The sequence below is a fragment of the Neofelis nebulosa genome, chromosome 2 (genome assembly GCF_028018385.1).
Source record: "Neofelis nebulosa isolate mNeoNeb1 chromosome 2, mNeoNeb1.pri, whole genome shotgun sequence".
Classification (NCBI taxonomy): Eukaryota; Metazoa; Chordata; class Mammalia; order Carnivora; family Felidae; genus Neofelis; species Neofelis nebulosa.
The window spans coordinates 45,920,828-45,940,365 of NC_080783.1; the positions used below are offsets into that span (position 1 = coordinate 45,920,828).

At 34.5% G+C, this 19,538-nt stretch overlaps 1 protein-coding gene across 1 annotated transcript in view; it reads right to left on the minus strand.

Moving 5' to 3' along the window:
• COL3A1 (collagen type III alpha 1 chain) overlaps positions 1-13,586 on the minus strand; it is a 40,670-nt gene extending 27,084 nt beyond the window's left edge. The window contains exons 1-5 of the mRNA XM_058711627.1: positions 13,379-13,586; positions 2,878-3,080; positions 2,567-2,617; positions 2,010-2,123; positions 616-696 (exon numbers count right to left, since the gene is read on the minus strand). Coding sequence (XP_058567610.1) covers positions 616-696; positions 2,010-2,123; positions 2,567-2,617; positions 2,878-3,080; positions 13,379-13,460 — 531 coding nt within the window. The 5' untranslated portion in view covers positions 13,461-13,586. The remainder of the gene's footprint in view (positions 1-615; positions 697-2,009; positions 2,124-2,566; positions 2,618-2,877; positions 3,081-13,378) is intronic.
• Positions 13,587-19,538: the final 5,952 nt, after the last annotated feature.

Sequence of the window (19,538 nt, forward strand, 5' to 3'; positions counted from 1 at the left end):
TCAGTGATTTTTTCTATTTTCTTCTGTTAAAACTCTAGGTCATTTACATTCAGGGAAACCATTCGGGTTCAATGTGAATAGCTACCATTTGTAATAGAAGAACTTAAGGCTCAATAAATTCTGGAAATATTTGTATTAGATTTTAGGGTTTGAGGTAAGGCAGATTGTAATCTTGGACAATTCATCACTCGGATTGTCATCTAGAAGGGAGCATTTAACTGATGAAAGCTCATGAAAAGAAGATTCTGAACAATTTAGGGAGCAAAAGGGAAAATGAAAGGGAAAAATAACAAAACTGGGTTAAAATGAGGAAATACATGAGTCTGAGACCTAATCATGAAGGCAGGTGGGCCCCTGGTAGGAGTGCTTGTGTAAACAAGGAAGGGGTGGCAAAACAGGCATGGGATGAAAGGGAGGGAGGGAAAAATGAGCGAGGATGGAAGGATTGTGATAATCCTACCATGTGCATTGGTAGCACATTGGTAGTGCATTGGAAAATGAGCTATTTTGTACAAGTATGCAATAATAATGTATTACTAGGAAAACAACCATTCAAGAATTAACAAACTGGAAGCAAAATAATGCTCTAAAATGCTAAGAAACATTTGTACATACAGCTGGCCCGGGGTAGCCTGCAATTCCTGCTCCTACTACTCCAGACTTGACATCGTATGATTCAAACTGGGGAGAGTAGTTCTGCAGCAAAGAGAACAGATATGATCATTTTGACATATAGATTATAGTTCTTTCCAAAAGCATTTAGAAGAGGTGCATGTAACATCTATTATTCACTGATAAAAAGTTTCTGCATGCCAGAGGATGTGGTACGCATTATTTAATTATCTTGCTTATCCTGTCTGTCTGTAGCCTCAGATAGTAGATACCCTACAGAAATACTTGCTTATGTAATGCACAAATCTTTCAACGAATTCTATGCAATGTTAATTCCAAATAACTTGTTTCTATATGGTCTTACTCAAATTATTATTTCTAAGTGATATCTGCAGCATTAGAAACATAGGATCACAGACTATTTGAAAGCTGAAAGAGTCTTGAGATCATATAGTCTGATGTCATTTTGAGCAGAAAAAATGGAGAAGTCAAATTACTGTACCAACATTTAATGATGCAAGTAAAATTTGCGTTGCCTGGCTTCTGGTTAGTATGCCTAACAAATTTACTCCCCAAGTAAACATCCCCATAGAAAATAGGCACAAGAGTAATAGAAAAGCTCATGTGCTTATTGGATTTCTTTGCAGATTATTTTGTTTTGAATCCCAGGCCTACAAATGGGTTATGTTTGGTACCAGGATAAGAATAAGTTAGATGGTATGCTTTGCTTTCTGTTGAATTGACTTTTGTACAGCATTTTTTTTTTTTGCACTCAGAGTGATTTGTGCATATGTGGTTTCTTATTTCTCCTAACCCCATGTAGCAGAAATCTTGTCTTATTTATTTGTTTTGGTTAGATGCTTTAAATGCAGAGGTAGTTCGTTGCCATGTTTTTCAGGAGGAGCTGGATGTGCTCTGAAGGCTTGGCAAGAGTAGCTGCATAAGCTTGAATAATCCTGTTGAAGTCAACAAGGAGTGTTTGCAGCTCTTCAACTGCTTTTTGTCCAAACTTTCAGAGGCTTCACCATTGAGGTTATGAATAGAATAAGGCACAGTTGCAGCAATTCCTAAATACTCTAGGTTAATTATTTTGGGAGTTAATGGCTCATTTCACAACCATAGTGATATATTATATGACTGCTGAGAAGTTGGGAAATTTTGCAAAGATAATAGCAGCAACATTGACATTATGAGGAAAAGTAAAATGTATGAAGCACTTAAAATACTGCTCCTCACTCATAAACACTAAATAAGGATTTGTTGAATACATAAAGTCAGAGAATAGATATAAGGAATCCACAAAAGTGAGATGTAACATAGGCTAAAGAAAAGAAAATGAAGTAGGTAGTTTTAAAGGGGGAAAGAGGGGAGGATCTTTTTGTCCTGGAATTTATTACCTGAGGACCAGTAGGGCATGATTCACAGATTCCAGGGGGGCCAGGAGAACCAGGGGAACCTGGCTGTCCTGGAATACCAGGATCACCATTTCTCCCAGGAATACCAGGAGGGCCCTAAAAGAATCAGAGACAAAAACTCATAAAACAGTGCAAAATTCTAGTGATTCAGAATCATTATCGAATTGTAGCCTCTCTACTTTATAAGATGAGGAATCAATATACGTGATACATATTTTCTTGCGAATTCATACACTTTTATCTAAATCATGTGAATAATTTCAGTATGATTTATTTCTTTGTATATTGACATATATTTTATTTTTCAAACTGATATTGGGGATAAAGACATTATTAAAGTCTGGGAAACTTAAATATTCACATGTACAATTATGGATTCTCTGTTTGCCTTCTTTTGTGTCATTTAAATATATGGTAGTAAAGGAAATATCTGAATGATGAAAGCTCAAATATGAAAAAGCTGTTAGAAGAAGAAGAAGAAAAAAAAAAGCAAACTACTTAAGGAACTCATTTCAATCCCCTGAAGAATGTTTACTTACTGGATCTCCCTTAGGGCCTTGAGGTCCATGACCATTAGGAGGGCGAGGAGGCTAATAAATGGAAAAGATTCATATTAAATAAGACATAAGAACATCTTTCCCACGAAGTGTGCCCCAATTTGCATATTTATTTCTTATCCCAATCACATCCAACCCTAGTTTTAAGCCAGAATGTTCACCTTTTACTTGTAATACCAACATGATTATTTGGCAGACATTACTTTCTTTTCCTTTCAGGCTCCTATGATATAGGAACTATTCATGTATTAAAACACGAATCTTGAAGATGTACAGATTTTTGGTAAACTCACAGCTGTTGGAGGCTGTGGGCAAACAGCACAACATTCTCCAAAAGGGATCTCTGGGTTGGGACAGTCTAATTCTTGTTCGTCACATATTATGTCATCGCAGAGAACAGATCCTGAGTCACAGACGCATATTTGGCAAGGTTCTGGCTTCCAGACATCTCTATCCGCATAGGACTGACCAAGATGGGAGCATCCTCCATCAACAGCTGGAAAATAAGTTAGATGGTGTGTTGTTATCTTATGTTTTGCTGAAATATGATTTTTGTTACGCTATCATGATTTTCCAATAACCAAAGTGGAGAGAGTTTGAAACAAAGGATTTCTTCCTTTTAGTAAACTAACTTGTATGTTCTTATAAGCATGCCTTTGCAAAAAAAAAACCCACAAAAAAACAAAACAAAAAAAACCCCAAAAATCCACACATTAAATTGCCAAGAGCATCACATTCTCTCTACATAATTTGCTAACTGGTAAGAGATTGCTTAAAATACCAAATCTGCTTATTAATTTCAAAATGGTACATCATAGTAAATTTTCCTTAAGGCCAATAAGTGTTTCAATTTCAATTAGAGTTAAGAATTTAATACCAATGGAAATCACACCAAGCACTTAAACATTTATTTATTCCTTGTGTGATTGAAAACAAGCCTTTCTAGCCATCACTATCCTTTGCTTTAACAGTAGATAAGAGTATTAAACTATAATGATGATTTTGTCACTAACTCTGAAAACTTTCTGGATTTTATTAAGCTAATTAGGAAATTCAGGGGAAAACAGATACTCCTGGCTGCACAACACTCTTCCAGATTCCTGAGAAAGCTCTAGCAAAGCTTATTGTATGTATTGACTATCACTGCCACTCCATTGGGCATTAGTAGGTCAAGATGATCTGACATAATATATCGTATATCCCATATGAATGTAAAGAGATTTCCAAATCACTAAAAATAAACAGCGTTTTTAAAAAATAAATATGGGCAAGGAATGAGTAAGAATAATAGGGAAACATATGAATCATGACCATGTGTATTTGTGGCTTAACATGGTCAAAAATTTGCTTCAACCAAAGTTTTAAACTTGTTTCCTAATTATATGTAAGGTACTCACATTTCAGCAGCCATTAACAATGAATCAGCTCAGGGATTGCCAAAACAAAACCTGCTCTCAATTCTTAAAGCATTAGCTGTGGATTGTGGTTAAATACAACTTTAGTTCTTGAGGATTACTGTGATAGCTTGCCAGTACTTGAGTAAATAAGAAGTTTCTAAACATCTGCAAAAATTTTTACAAACAACAAATGATGTACTGTTCAGGATTTATATTTTTGTAAAACAGTGAAATTTTATTTTCTGAGAGCCAAGATCTTTAAAATGTCTGCTGAAAGAGGCTCGCTTGGGAGGAAGCAAGTGGTTTAACAACAATATTTTTTGCTGCCTTGTGGCCCAGAGACCTTTGAGGGGCTGCTGAAGTTTTTCCATCTGGATATTGCATACAGCCATGAAGATCACCTTGATAAGTTCCCACTTCTACATCCTCTCATATCTGAAGTAATATTGATTTAGGTTCATGCTAAATACTTTGGGCTCAGAGGCTTAGCTGATTTAGCAAAAGTTCACGCACAAAAAACGGTACGCGCAGAACCTATAGATTCTATAGTATACTGAAATTGCCTCCATTCCTCCTTTCCATTTTTGTGTGCAGATACAACTTTCATGATCTTGTGCAATATCCTTGCTCAATTTAGCAAGTGTAGAAGTCTGTTCTCAATGTGTTACAATTACCCAACGTGGTCTACAGCTAATAAAAGAAAGCACGTTTGTTTAATTGCAATTTTAAGAAGGCAAGAATCTGTTTATTTTAAAAAGTTATTCTAGTTCTTCCTCCATGTTTGAAGCAGATATTTGAGAATATTGGAAAGAAATATTGTCTAAGCTTTTGGAGGAACATTCTTTTCTACTTAGCATAAAAGCTGAATGCCAAAATGCTTACCTAATGCAAATGAAGTGGGTCTATTTAAATGGTGTTATGAAAGATATGCTTCAGAAAAGCATAATCCTTTTCATATTATTGTGAACAATAATAATATTAAAGGATAGAGGTATCAAACTCATTTTTCTCTAAGTGGAACTGACATTTTATATTTAGGGACTAAGTTCACTATTTTTCAGAAAAAGTCTGAATGTTTTAATGAGATGGAAGATTGTTTAGCAAAATTGCATGAAATGCATTCTTCGGTTTTAGCATTGGCTTCTCATTCTTCACATGAATCATTTTAAAACTTTCTCTAAATTAACATTACATGTCACATCCCAAAAGATTAGTTTTAGCTCAAGATTTCACTTTTAATAATGTGGACTTCAGGCTCCCCAGCCTTCTTGAAAATGCCACATAGTGTACAACACTATGTTGACTACAGGTAATAATAGTGTATTGTATACTCGAAATTTCCTAAGAGAGTAGATTTTAAGCGTTTACACCCAACACACAAAAAAAGGTAACTATGTGGATGACTATCAGTTAACTCGATTGTGGTAATTTTTCACAGTGTATATTTTTATCAAATCTTCATGTTGTACACTTTAAATACACACAATTTTATTTGTCAATAATACTTCAATAAAACTGTGGGGGAGAAAAAAAAAGAATACTACTAATTTATTCAAATGATTCTTTCAAGTCTTTGTCTCTGGATGAGGAATATCTTTCTACATGTAACACAGGACCTATGTTACAAAACATAGATATTGAATACTAATGATTTATTAAACACAAATGATAACAGTTAAAGTGAGAGTCAAGCATCTCACATTTTGAATATCTTTTCTTATGTTCTTAATCTGCCCTAAAATTAACGTAAAATTTCCCTGTATATTCATCCTCCCATGTTTATGTCTCATTGAAAGAAAGTATCATCACATCACTAAAAATACAGTGTTTTCCTTTTGCTCTGTAAACTATTAAGTAAGCACAATATTAACTTCTTAAAATTGTATATATGAATTTGATAGAATTGGGTTAAACCCAATGCTATCTAAATGAAAATTATTACTTTGCCTCTTTTTTTCCAAATTTTATTAGAAACTATGCTTATTATGCTTTTTAAGACACAGAGGTCTCAATATAAAGGTTGAGTTACCTTACTGTACATCTCTTTTTTTTTATAAGTGATATTGTTCTAAGGAAAAAGAAGAAAGTTGGGATGTTTGAAAAATAAGAATTAATGCAATTTGTTTATTGCCATAACTTATTTCACATCTGTTTAAAAGAAATTTGGCTCTCCTGAAGTCAGTTTCTATAGAAACGTGGTTGAAAGACCTTTCTCTGTTGCTCTAGCTCAATCACCTTTGTTGAAAGAATGGAGACTTTTGTGCAGTTTCCTCTAATTTCTTGTTCCGTGCATGACAAAATATGGTTGGCAATATGTTCTCCCAGAAGCTAAACCTCTTACACAGATGTCTCAAGGCCCTCAATGTTAGTACCTTTGTTTAATTGTATGTGGGAAAAGTATGGGAGAGTCAGGAAAAAGAATGTTTTGTTTTCAAGAGGAATAAAATATTCTAGTTTGTCACTTGCAGCATTTAGAAAATGGGATTCAGAAATTCAAAGTGGTAAATCAAAGACAAATAATCTCATTTTTCTACTGAACAAATAATAGATTTTCCAGTTACTTCCTTTATTGTTATTGCTTGAACTAAGTCTCCCTGTTTCAATATGTAATTAATTTTAAACTCCACCTCTCATGTCACTTGATGTTTCTGTTCCTTATTACAAAACACAGTCTTCAAATAAATTTATTTGTGGCCACACACGCAATGCATTAGACTAAGCCATCTCCTTATTGGGATCAAAATTATAAAACAAAATGAAGTTAGTAAATGACATAATCCACTCTTAGCTTCTTTTATTGCTTAGCTCTCTGTTTCAAAACTCCAGAGGAAAAAAAATCAAGTAACATAATCTAATATTTTTAGATATGTGTAACACTTTCCTTTTTATTGTATTTGCTTCCACTCTGTAAACATTAATTTATGATGATTTGCTAGAGTTTTATAGTTGTAACTAAAAAAATAATGTAAACTATGTTTGTCTTAATTCCACTTTTGGAGTAAAAGTAATATGTCCCAAAGCATCCAATCAAATTGTTAATTTAGCCTGAATGATAGATTTCATTTTTTTTTCTCTTCTCTTCTTACTGAATTCTTTTCTGTTAAAAGGTGTTCTTTAATCTGAAAATTAAAAATAGCAGATGTGATATGCAAATTATCATAACATTATTTCCCTGTTACTTGAGAAAGTTGAATATGGTGTGAATATATAAAGTTTATATAGTTTCCAACTGAAATATGTTTTGTTATTAAATGATACTTTTTGGAAAGCACACATTTTTATTAAATATGTTTCTGCTGCTTACATCTACCAAAATATTTTAAAATATGTTAGATGAGTTAACAAAAAGATCTTCAAGGAAATATCTATACACCTATATAGGTGGGTAACTTCAATGTCAAAATGTTGTTTTACATGGCCAAGGTGGATTCTGATTATTCTTGTCCCCATCAGAAAAACCACAAAACAAAAAGCTTTATGAATCATCATTTCTAGATGTTTCCTTGTTTTATTCTTTATAGATATATGAGTTTTTATGTCTCCCATTAGAAATTTCCTTTAAGGTGATTAACACTTTGTCCTGTGAAAAATAAAAATAATTAGAGAATTAGAATTAAAAGTATCTAACAATCAGCAATCTCATTATAATATAAACTGATTAGTGACAAATTATAGCAATACTGAAGAAAATATATTCTACTTATTTTATTACAGTTGGCAAACATCTTCAAATTTTGCATCTCATCACCAAGATTTTATATCTTCCTTTACTTATCACTAAGTCACTAAGTGCTTTAATTCCTTACAGTAATTTTATTTTGCACTACCAGTAAAACTAATACTGGGCAGCACGGGTATAGTATTGCCTATGTCACTGACACTTCTGAGTGCTTTGCACATCTATTTTACTTAATCTTCCCAGGACCCTATGGCTGAGTGCTGTTATAATCTTCATTTTACAAGATAAGGGATCTGAGACCCAGAGAAGCTGAGTGATTTTCCCAGGTTACATGGTAGAAGCAAAGCTAAGAGTTGAACCTGGAAAAGCTATCTCTAAATTTGATACTCTTAACTCTTGCGTTGTATGCTCTTCCTGCAATTTCAAGGGCAACTTCCAAACCCTATCCCATTATGGTTTCTAAACCCTGCAAGCTTAAAAGCAGAGTCTAACAAGACAGTGTTTTGTTTTTGTTTTTCTTTTTTTTAAGGGATAACATTCTTCTGCAGAATATTTTTCTATCTGGTCTCAAAACAAGAAGATAGCATCTGGAGTTCAATTCTGATGTTTATTTTCTCCTGACCTTAGGAAAAAGAGATATATCTCCAAGGCCACCCTAATGACATGCAGACCACCAACACGATTAACGTGTGACTGGGAAACCCAGCATACGTTTTACTGTATACAGAGAAGCCTTATCCTCACGGCAAAAGCCACAAACAGATAAGGTTGAAGTATCCAATGCAAAAAAAAAAAAAATCATAATTAGGGTGTCTCACTAAGATAATGATTCTGAAAATCTATTTTTTCTAAATGTTTCATATTGATGAACTCCTAACTTCATTAGAGCTTCCCTTCTAAGCTTAAACATTATGAACATACTCTGCAGCTCCAAAGAATGTTCCTCTGATTTTAATTAATTTTGAGAAATACATTCCCTGTTTGTCATCCTCCACACCAAATACGATAGAAAGCATAGTTTCAGAAAAATAAATGCCATTTCACTGAAACAGGAATTTCTCAATGCAAGTTTTTAAAGCAAATTTAACTTTTAATAGGTTCTGGATCCTTTGTCTTTGATTTTTAGATCTTTTGGGCATTTTAACTTTTGCCTTCTTCTTTGAACTTTTCATTTGGTTCATTAATTTACATTTTAAATGGCAGTTCTTGACCTCAGCCATGGAAAATACAAGGGTTTTATTAGTTAATCTGAAAGGAATCCACTTCTGCTGTGTTTTCATTAGACACAGACAGACATTCTAGTGGTTCATGTAACTCCTCAAACTGCAGTTAACAAATGATTTGTGTAAGAGTAGCTATCTCATTTTTTCCGTTGTCATTTTGATATGAAACAGGCAGTTTCCCCTTTGAAAACTCTGGATTTTTTTACACTACACCTCCCTCTCCTTCTTCTTCTTCTTCTTCTTCTTCTTTTTTTTTTTTTTTTTGAGTGTGGAAAACAATGGGACTGAGCTTTTTTCCAGGGAAGACTGTTTTATAAGAAACAGTCCACTGAGACGTTTCCAGAAGGTTATTGCAGACCTGGAAACCTTACAAATGTTCTTCATGTCCAGCAAAGGCAATAACATCTTTCATCTTTAAAACTTTAACTCTTAAGCAATCCACTTTAATGACTTCAAGGCGGTGATATCATTTGATGTTACAAAATAAAAGACTGGGCTACAAAACCTTTGGAACTCTGCACCAGTCACCAGCAATGAAAACCATGAGGTTTCAGTAGATGGCACTCTTCTCTGAGTGACTACTCAAAGTCTGGCAAGTGACTCTGTAGGTGTAAAACAGGGGCTTTTTCTTTTATTTTGTCTCAGCTCTACTCCTGGAAAACTCCTGGAGCCAACAGTTCTTAACCTTTTAATATAAGCCTGTAGGTAAGACATCAAACCAGGAACCTAAATTAGTTAAATTAGGCATATTATCACAGTATTTCCTTCTTTCCCAGAATTGTTCCAGTGGCTTTGCTCTTTCTGCTTATGACACTGAGTTGTTTAATTCCAGAATTTAATCAGAATATCTAATTACCCATAGGTCTTTAGATCATCTGATGTTGAATACTCTGTGGATGGTAAAATATGCAAGGTATCATGAATGAAAAACACAACATTTTGTATCAATACTTTATTTACTTAAAATTTATATTATTACAGAACAGAAGATAATTTCTGGTTAAATCATAACTGAGATTTTGCTTCTCTTGTTTAAAAATAGGGTTACCAATTCAACGTTGAGTGTTAAATAGAGAAAAATCTACTGTTTTTCCCCTTTAGAAATGCATTATCTCATATATTTTCTAGGATAATATACAATTTTTTAGTATTCCTTTTCAATGACAAACAGTTACAAGAATGAGCAAAGTCAGATGCTCTAGAATTAATGTATGTTTTGTGTTCTCTAATTGCCTAAGATTTATCAGAGTTTTGGTCCTAGTCTTAACCCTGTCATTTCCTAGTTGTATAATCTCAACTAAAGCACTAAATTCATGTGAGATTTACTGACCCTGAAATGCATGAGCAGTTATGCTTTCTCTCCTCTTAAAGGGAGAAGTGTTTCTTGTGATTTTATGCCATATTTTATTTATTAGATAGGTTTAATTTGGGGAGCAGCACCAACAAGAAAACTTGATTGCTACTTTATGGGTTACAAATTCTCTCCTTAAGCATAATGGAAAATAGACTCTCATAACCTGTAATGAGGAACTGGTTCTCTTAAGTCCATTTATTTTGTAATCCTAAAATAATTAAAGTCCCACAGTTCATTATCACAGTGGAATTATCAGGGTAGCAAAATATAAAAATATAGAACATTTTTAATTAAAATAAAGTTTATCTCCTTACCCTAAAGAAGCAATATTACTTAATAATATCTATTAATTTATCCATCTAATAAGTGACTAAAATACTTATGTAAAATAAGGGCTACATAAAAAACTTGAAAAATATTAAAAAATAGTTATATGTTATATGTGGAATAGTTACATGTGGAATTTTGAAAATGGCCATAACATTCAAGCTCATTTCCAGTCTTTGACTATTGCTACCATGTGTTTGTGTGTATGTGTGTTTGGCAATATTTTATCAGTGATACACTATTTCCTTAGGAAAGTAATGTTTCATATTTAAAATTCGCACATGTAGTATTTTTAAATCTCATTCTAAAATATGGAATCCAGCTGTGTAACATTTATGTTGGCATTGGTTGTGTAAATGGTAACACTGTCAGCCACTAGGTGGCGAGTCTTTGTGCTACAAATTTGGCATGTTTATAAACTACAGGAAATATAAAACAGACCACATTTCTCCATTGGTGGAATAAAATACATGAATTAAATAGAACTTTATAAATTTGTAAAGGGACCAAAATTCTTTGGGAGCGACATGTTTTATGCTCCAGAAAACGTGTGTGAGTGGACTAGAAGTTAGTATTCTTTCGGGTTGGGCTATTTGTCTCTGAAATTCTCAGAGCAGATATAAGAAACCTATATCCCAGAACTGTATTTTTCTGTTCTCAGCCTGCTGTATATTCAGCCACCGTCTGTACCGTCCCCAAAGCTAATCTACCAGCAGAATTTTCTTGTTAAATTTATAGGGAATGCAAAAAGTACTTACTATCTTAAAATACTTAAACTTTTTTTCATGACAAACAAAAATCGTAAGCTGACCAAAATCCCTCTCAACTTCTTTTGAGCTTAAAAGCACACAAATGTAATGGCAAATTTCATAACAATTTGTTGTTTTCTGTAGCTAAAGAGAAAAGGAAAAATGCAAAGAACTTGTGTGATGTAGAGATAACAAAGGTATTAAACACTTATTTTCCCTCTAAAGTTGGATGGAGAAGAAAAACGGCCATAGTGCTGATATAAGATTGTCATTACCGGGCAACTGCAAATATTTTGTCAGTCTTTTGAACTAAACACCAAAGGTTTGTTAGTCTTTCCAATAAATGGCAACTCTGTGATTTTTACCTACACCCCCCCCCCCAAAATCAGGAGAACTTAAGAGCTTTAAAAGAGGTAAATGTCTTTATTGAGCTAGGGATATGGCAGTAGGCATTTGGTACCCTCACCAAAGACTAGGAGCTGAAGCAGGTTCTGGGAGGGACAAAGTGGGAAGGAGGAGGAGAGAGGAATGAGGAAGGAAGGAGGACTTAGAGTCCTAGGGAAAGACGGTGGGAGGGGGCAAGAGGAAAGAAGAAACAGGAGAGATGGAGGCACAAGGAGGACACATGGGGACCAGGGAGGAAGTGCTAGAGGAAGAGAGGGAGGAGAGATGAGGAAACTTGGGCTTGCCTAGGAAAGGGGGGTGACTAGTGAAGGAATGAAAAGGGGGAGGAGGTGAAAAAGAGCCAAAGGGGTAGGGAGATGAAGAAGGAGGGGACAGAAAGGGAAAAGAGGAATAAGGGGGAGAGGAAATGAGAGGAACAAGCAATATGGATGTTTCTTTTCTTTCGTGGCCACAGGCTGATTGTAACTGAAGAGATGTCATTGGGTGTCCCCCCCCACCCCGGCCCCCTCCCCCACTTATATATGACTTTCAAGGACATCAAAGATTTGAAATTAAACACAAAAACTATTTTCAGACACATGTTTGCAGAAACTAGATTGAAATACTAATCCTTTTGATTACGTGCAAACAGAAATTGATGTGTAATAATTTCTTCTAACATCTTTAAATTTAGCATTTAAATATTTATTTCTGTGGAAGTTTGTATCCCAATGCGTCCAGTATTTTCATGACTATGAGAAACATGAATTGAAAGAAATATTTTCACACAATCAAATAATGAAAACAAATGTGATTTGGGGGGGGATTAGAGCAGAAAAACCATTGTTTGCAGTTGTTAGAAAATAAAACAAATCAACTTTTTGAAGTCAAACAGTACCAGTATCTTTTTACCTTGTTTGCAGAAAAGTCAAACATTCCTGTTGAAAACATTTTTTTGAAAACATTTTTAAAAATATTCTCTTCATTAATGCAAATGCAGTTAAAATGTAGGACGTGTGGAAAACACCAGACCCTTAGCAATAAATTATTAGAAAACATGTATTAATCGACCGTGTAAGTGCTTGAAACAGAATAAATATAGGAATGATGAAACATTTTTAGCCGTTTGAGTCCATTTAAAGAACACTGAAGATACTCACTTGTTGCCATTTTACAGAAATATATTCAATAACTTGAATAGTGCCTATTTTCCTTTAAATTATTCTGAATGCATGCTGTCCTTAAAATGCATTATCTTATTGAGAAAACAATGCTCAGTATTCTATCCTTACAAAGAATCTAGCATACAAAAGAGTGTAAAAGTGTTACAAGAGACCAATAACTTCCAGACTGCCTAAGGAAGCATTCCAAGATGTTAACAATCCAGGAGGGGCACTTTTTTTAAAGCCATTTAAAAAGTTTCCAGTGCCGCTGACATGAAAATGAGTTAGTACCAGAACATCTTTATCTTAGACAACCAGAAAACTTTTAAATACAAAAATGACAACATTCTTTCTAAGCAAGTCTAAAAAAGCACCATCACAGTCCGTTCTACATTCCCCAATTGGGAGCTTACGGAGGCAATTAACTTCTCGGAGATTAATTTCCCCTTTATACGTGTTTGTACGGAGAAGTAAAGACAAAAACCGCATGAAGTTTCTTGAAAGCAGTACCTACTCACCTTCCTGCTGTTGTGCCAAAATAACAGTGGGATGAAGCAGAGCAAGAAGTAACCAGGTCCCCTTTTGCACAAAGCTCGTCATGTCTAAATATCAGACATGAGACTCTTTGTGCAAAAAGGAGAAAAGAAAAGCAGTTCAAAGTAGCACCATCAGATGTTCCCTGCCCTTCAGCACCGGGCCCGTCATAAAACTCAGCCACTGAGATTCCTTTGCTTTGGCCTTAAATAGGAAAAAGTTTGGCTTCCCTCACTTTCCAGCCCCTTTCTGAAATATGAGAGCAGCACCCATCCCCTTAGCAGTAAAAGAAGTGATTAATATGTCTTTTTCCCCTTATAGAAGACACAACCCACAAAGTAAGAAAAAGAATACATCTGGAGTTTGTGTGCATCGGTTTATGTACAAGTTTGCTACGTATTTTATTCATATACATATATGTTTGTATCACTTAAGAACGTATGTCCACATGCTCTGCCCTGTGTTTTGGTGAAAGAATTAAATGTATATATTTTTCATTTCCCCTGACAACATTAACAACTGGTTGATTTTGAGAAATTGCTTGATGCCCTTTTCTTGGGCATGGCTAATTTGCAAATCTTATCTTCCTAGAAGTTTTTTATAGTGGGGTTTTGCCAGAATCCACCCTCATTCAATTTAAATAGGGAACTGTAAGAGATTAACTGGAAGAAAAGCCTCTGTTTGTCCCTTCTCATCCACCCACTCTGGGTCCTAGAAGTTCAGTGTCAGGCGAATGTCAAAAGACTAAGTATCTGAGCTATGTTTGCGTGGCATCTTAAAAGTTAGATACTTACCAATAGCTGTTTCTATTTCTCACAAATGTCTCTGGCAAGCCAAAGAGTGATTTCTGGTGAGATTTCAAATTTTCATGCTGCTTGTGAAAGCCAGAACAGAATTTTCTAGAGAAACACTTAGCTTTTTCATGATTTGACTTTGTAAGAAAAAGGAAGGGAAAGGGCTTATCTCATGGAATATCAAAAGAGTACCAGTAGAAGTTCTCATTTTATCTAGATGGGCATAAGTTTCTAAATTTAGATGTTCATACGTACAATTTCCAGGCCACATTAACATAGCTTGTCAATGCAGTTCTGGATCTAAAGAGTAATTTCTGGGTCATATTTGAAAGAGGTGTAAATACCATCTGCAAGTCTTTGATAAATCTTTGCCAGAAAAACATGCATGTCTGCAGTATCCGGATATTTTTAGTAAGGAGGACATTTATTTACACCTTAATCACCAGTCACCTGTATATTCTATCTTGGTTCTTCACGGTCCTCTGTATTTATTTTATTTTTTCCATGTTAACTGTGGCCATTTCCATGTGTGCATGTGCCCAGAAAATTCTCTCCATCTCACACCAATTCATGGAAGTCACTTCTCTACGACCCAGCTCAAAACTGTCCTTCTTTAAACTTGCCTTCATCTCTTTCTTTCTCTCGATTCATGTTGCCCAATTTTTATTCAATTTACATGCTATATGTATATTCCCAGGTATATATCTATTCTGTAAGGATGGAGAGTGGTAGGCTTGAATCCCAGGCCCAGTTACAAAAAGCACAGAGATGTCCCAGTGTAGATGACATAATCTGATGACAGGAAAAGAGAACCGGTTGGACCAATCTCTTGTGAGCCTTCTGATTTTAGATTGGAGAATCACCACTTGAGGGAAAAAAAAAAGTAAACAGGGAAAAAAAATAAGTTGTTTTACTGGATCACTGTGAAGATGTTGGGGAAAAGACTATTACATACATCTTCGTGTCTTCCAATAACCTTCACCCTATACTTAAAAAATAAAAACAAAACAGAACAAGAAAGACCTTGCATTCAAACTAAGCCAGAAATGTGATTCATCTTTCTCTAGGTGCCCTGACACTTGCAGAAAAAAAGTTCATGTATCTATATTTATTATCTTATTGCTTTGGTCAATAAAATTTGAAATTTGTTTAATTTCTTCATTAAAATCATTTTGCGGTGTGAAAAATTATATTATTTTTTTAAATAATGCTTTTTATGCTTTATTTCAAGTATTATATGTACCCTTTCTATTGTATTTTATCATTCTTTTCCATACATCCCTGGATCCACTGATATTAACCAGCTCACACAGACATGTCATTTTGTTCTCTGGATTACATTTGGAGCTTTAACACAAATCTAAACACCTGTACCCTTCAAAGCACTGATTAATGTGGCTCCCCTTTAACAAAGAGACTGGAAAGATGAGGCAAAACGAGGGTGTGGCAAATTATCAACCAAAAATTCAAATCTTTTCCAGTTCAGTGGAAAAGGCAGCCTGGGAGAGATGCATCAACACAGCTGTGATGAACTCAGTAGACCAGTGAATGTCAGCAGTGCTCTCTACAATTGCAATAAGAAAATCAATTATCTCCATCATGAGAAACACATGGAGGAGAACTCTGTCTCCTACTTGTACTGCTTCATTGTGTGATTTTCTTTTCTAAGCCAAGGAGATACATGATTTTTATGGACATTTTCTATGTGCTTTCAAATCACTGTAAGTTCCTTTAAAATGTATCTATGATGGGATTCACTTAAAAACATACCAAATCCATAGCAGAATTGCACCCTACGATAGGGTAATTTGTAATCCAATTGTAAAACACAATGCAGATTTTATTTGCTATTTATGGAGAGATGGATCAGTTCATTTAGTTTACATGTGTGAAAACACATTTGGAGAGTTATGTTCCCTTTAAAAAAATTTTGGACAAATACACACTATGTGTGTAGTTGAGCTAGAAATATGGTTGAAAAATGCCATGTCGTGGGGCGCCTGGGTGGCTCAGTCGGTTGGCGTCCGACTTCGTCTCAGGTCAAGATCTCACCGTTCATGAGTTTGAGCTCCCTGTTGGGCTCTGTGATGACAGCTCAGAGCCTGGAATCTGCTTTGGATTCTGTGTCTCCCTCTCTGCCCTCCCCCACTCGCATGCTGTCTCTGTGTGTCTCTCTCTCTCTCTCTCTCTCTCAAAAACAAATAAATGTTAAAAAAAATGTCATGTTGTAGATAAAGAACTTGAGCATATCTAACCATAGATAAATCCAAGATTGAAGCAATGACATTGGTAGGGCACATGACAGACAAATATTTGAGTGATTTACTAAGACTAATTCTTTGAGATTCCTTTCTTTAATTTCTTCTTAGTGCACAAGGTAGAATTATTTGTCTTCTTATTCTTGTTCCCATTGAACTATATTGATAACCTGTTCTCTCTAGCCTTGAAGTTTTACTTTTGGACAAGACTCAGATTTCCTTGCCATTTAGTAAAATGAAGTGTGCTACCACACGCTCATTTTGGAAACACTAAATAGCTTTATTCAAATCTATTCTTTTTATATCCTTTGCTGGTCTGACTGAGGTTCTGCATTTCTATCCTTATGTTTTTCTACTGAAAATCATCCCAAGTTCAAAGAGGTTACACGACTCTCAAAATTACTCATTGGGATTGGAATTAAATAGCACACTTTCCAATTTTTTTTTCAAATGTTTTCCACTTGGATTAGTCACTGATTGTGGTAAAGATATTTTTATGCAATTTAAGAATTGGGTGAACACAAATTTGGCACTTAATTTTGTATGTTTTCTAATGGAGGATTGTAAAAGTTTGGAAAGAAGAGAAAGAATGAAGTTGGAGAGTTAATAGCCAATCTAAAAATCGCTATTCTTTTGATTTCTGGCTTGTCATTAACTTTTATGTAATTTTATGTAATTTCCAGCATTGCTATAATTTAAAAGTTTTTGAATAAATATTGTATACTATATTCAGTATAACCCCATTACACTGAATGATGGGGTCCAATTTTAGGACATGCAGGAGAATTCACACGTGTGTCTGAGTGTGTTTACATGTGTGTCTGTGTGTATGTTTATATATATATACATATATATGTGTGTGTGTATATATACACATATATATGTATATATATGTATATATGTATATATATGTATATGTATATGTGTGTATATATATACATATATATGCATACACACTTTTAAAGATTGACAAAAATTTGAGCAAGTGCAATTTCCTGGAAATTGCCTTAATATACATATTTTAATTCATGTGAAAGTTTCTGAAGCATTGTCAATATGTCCTCTTGAATGAAGTCTTTATATACTTGTGTTTCAGTGATGACTCATTTGCCATCATAATTATTATGGTAACTATATTTGAAAATTCATAGAAAACTGAAATTCGTCTCATTACCTAACACACTGACTCATCCAGAACAGTGTGATTACTTTATAAATTTTGCCACAAAGGTGACAGAGGCTTGGATGCAACATCTTGTAGTTTAGGAGTTCCCTGTTGGGTCTTCAGTTAACTTAATCATTCTCAGGATTGAAGCTCTTCTCTGCAAATCCCACTAGACTCTATATCAAATATAATTTGTCATTTGAGTCATACTTAGGAATTTTCAGCAATATCCAACACAGCTGCAATAGCTTTTTAAACGTAGCCAATTCCGTCTACAGATAAAAAAAAGGAGGCCCAAATCATGATCTACAGATAGAAGCATTAGATAGGCCAAAGCTGAACTTGTTGGATTTGCATGCTTCAAATGCAGACTAACTTTAATTCTTATCAATATTTTTATATTCAGATATTCACCGGGGGCAAGGGGGCCCAGATTTAGGATCTTTTAATCCATATAATTCTTCTTTAGGACACAGAAATTTTAAGCCATTGGCCTCCCTCTCCCAAAATAAACGAAAATGTGGCCTTTCTCTGTTTAACTTTGTGACTATTACTTTATACAGCTAACCTGTCTTCAGGTTATAGTGTTCATGTAAAAAATACCCTGTTTTAATTGTCTAAAGACTTTATTTTTGACTGTGCCTTAAATCAAGTTTTAAAAAGTTCTGTATTTAGGTATGTTATTGTTCTATGAAATAATACCAACATTAAATTCTTGGTGGGAGGGAGCTATGGCAAATGGGCTCCTTTTGTTTTCAAGGATCCAAGTTCAGCCCTCTGGAATCTTAGCTTTCATGTGGCAACACTATTTTAATAGCTTTGCTTTATATTTACATTTATTTATGTATTTATTTTATTCCTACATATAAGTCATTCTTATTTATTACCCCATCTTCTTTTTAAAATTGTACACAACAGCAAGCACAGTCCCTTGAACATAATAGGTATTGGGAAATGTGAAAAAAAATTTATGGGATTGGAATGGAGTATTTAAAATATTAGGCATTCTCTTCCTGCCATTTTGGGGCCTATGGAAGCCTGCTGGGAACAGGATTTCTAAAATGAAAGTATGGTTGCAAGAGTATGGTCCAAGACCATTTTTGATGGCTTAAGTGGAGTCTGCAGAACCAGAGGGTGCACATAGCTCTTCTTAAATTGAAGGCACTTATCCCTGAGATAAAACTGAATTCTATTTGGACAAGAAATGTTCTTAGGCACACAAAGGACAACACAGTGACTCCTGGTGGCCAACCAAACAAAATCAAAGTAATCTGGGGAGAGGTGCCAGTGAAAACAGAGGCATAGTTCCTGCCAAATTCTGAAGCAATCTTCCTGCTAAGGTCATTGGACACAGAATCTGTATGATGGTGCACCCCTCAAGGATTTAAACTTATTGAAAAGTAAATAAATAAAAGTGTGGAAAAATTTTAGGTGTTTAATAATGTAAGTATTTCTTAAAATTTATAGGAATCATATTAAGAATTTGCTTCCACCCTTCACCATTTTACAGATGTTAGATACATTTCATGATGTGATTAAATCAAAACATCTGACTAATGAAAATAACCACTCCAAGTAAAAAGTTTCCACATAAAAATTATGCCATCATGATTATGCAAAGCGCTAATCTTTGGATGATGATACTGAATAGATTACTGTTACTTTATTTCTATTCTTTCATGTCCATCCACCCTTTCCATTTCCCATCCCCACCCCAACAAGAGGCAAATTCTCTTAGATAGTTTCCAATATGCAATTTATCTTGATTTAGGCACTACCTTCTTAAATCGAATAGCTCTCTTTCTCTAATATCCAACCTATGTTTATTTGTTTCCATGCTTTTTCTTGTGTTGACTTTCTGTCTGACATGATCTTTCCTATATCTGTATATGCATCTCTGTATGATCTTTCCTCTACCACATTTTTA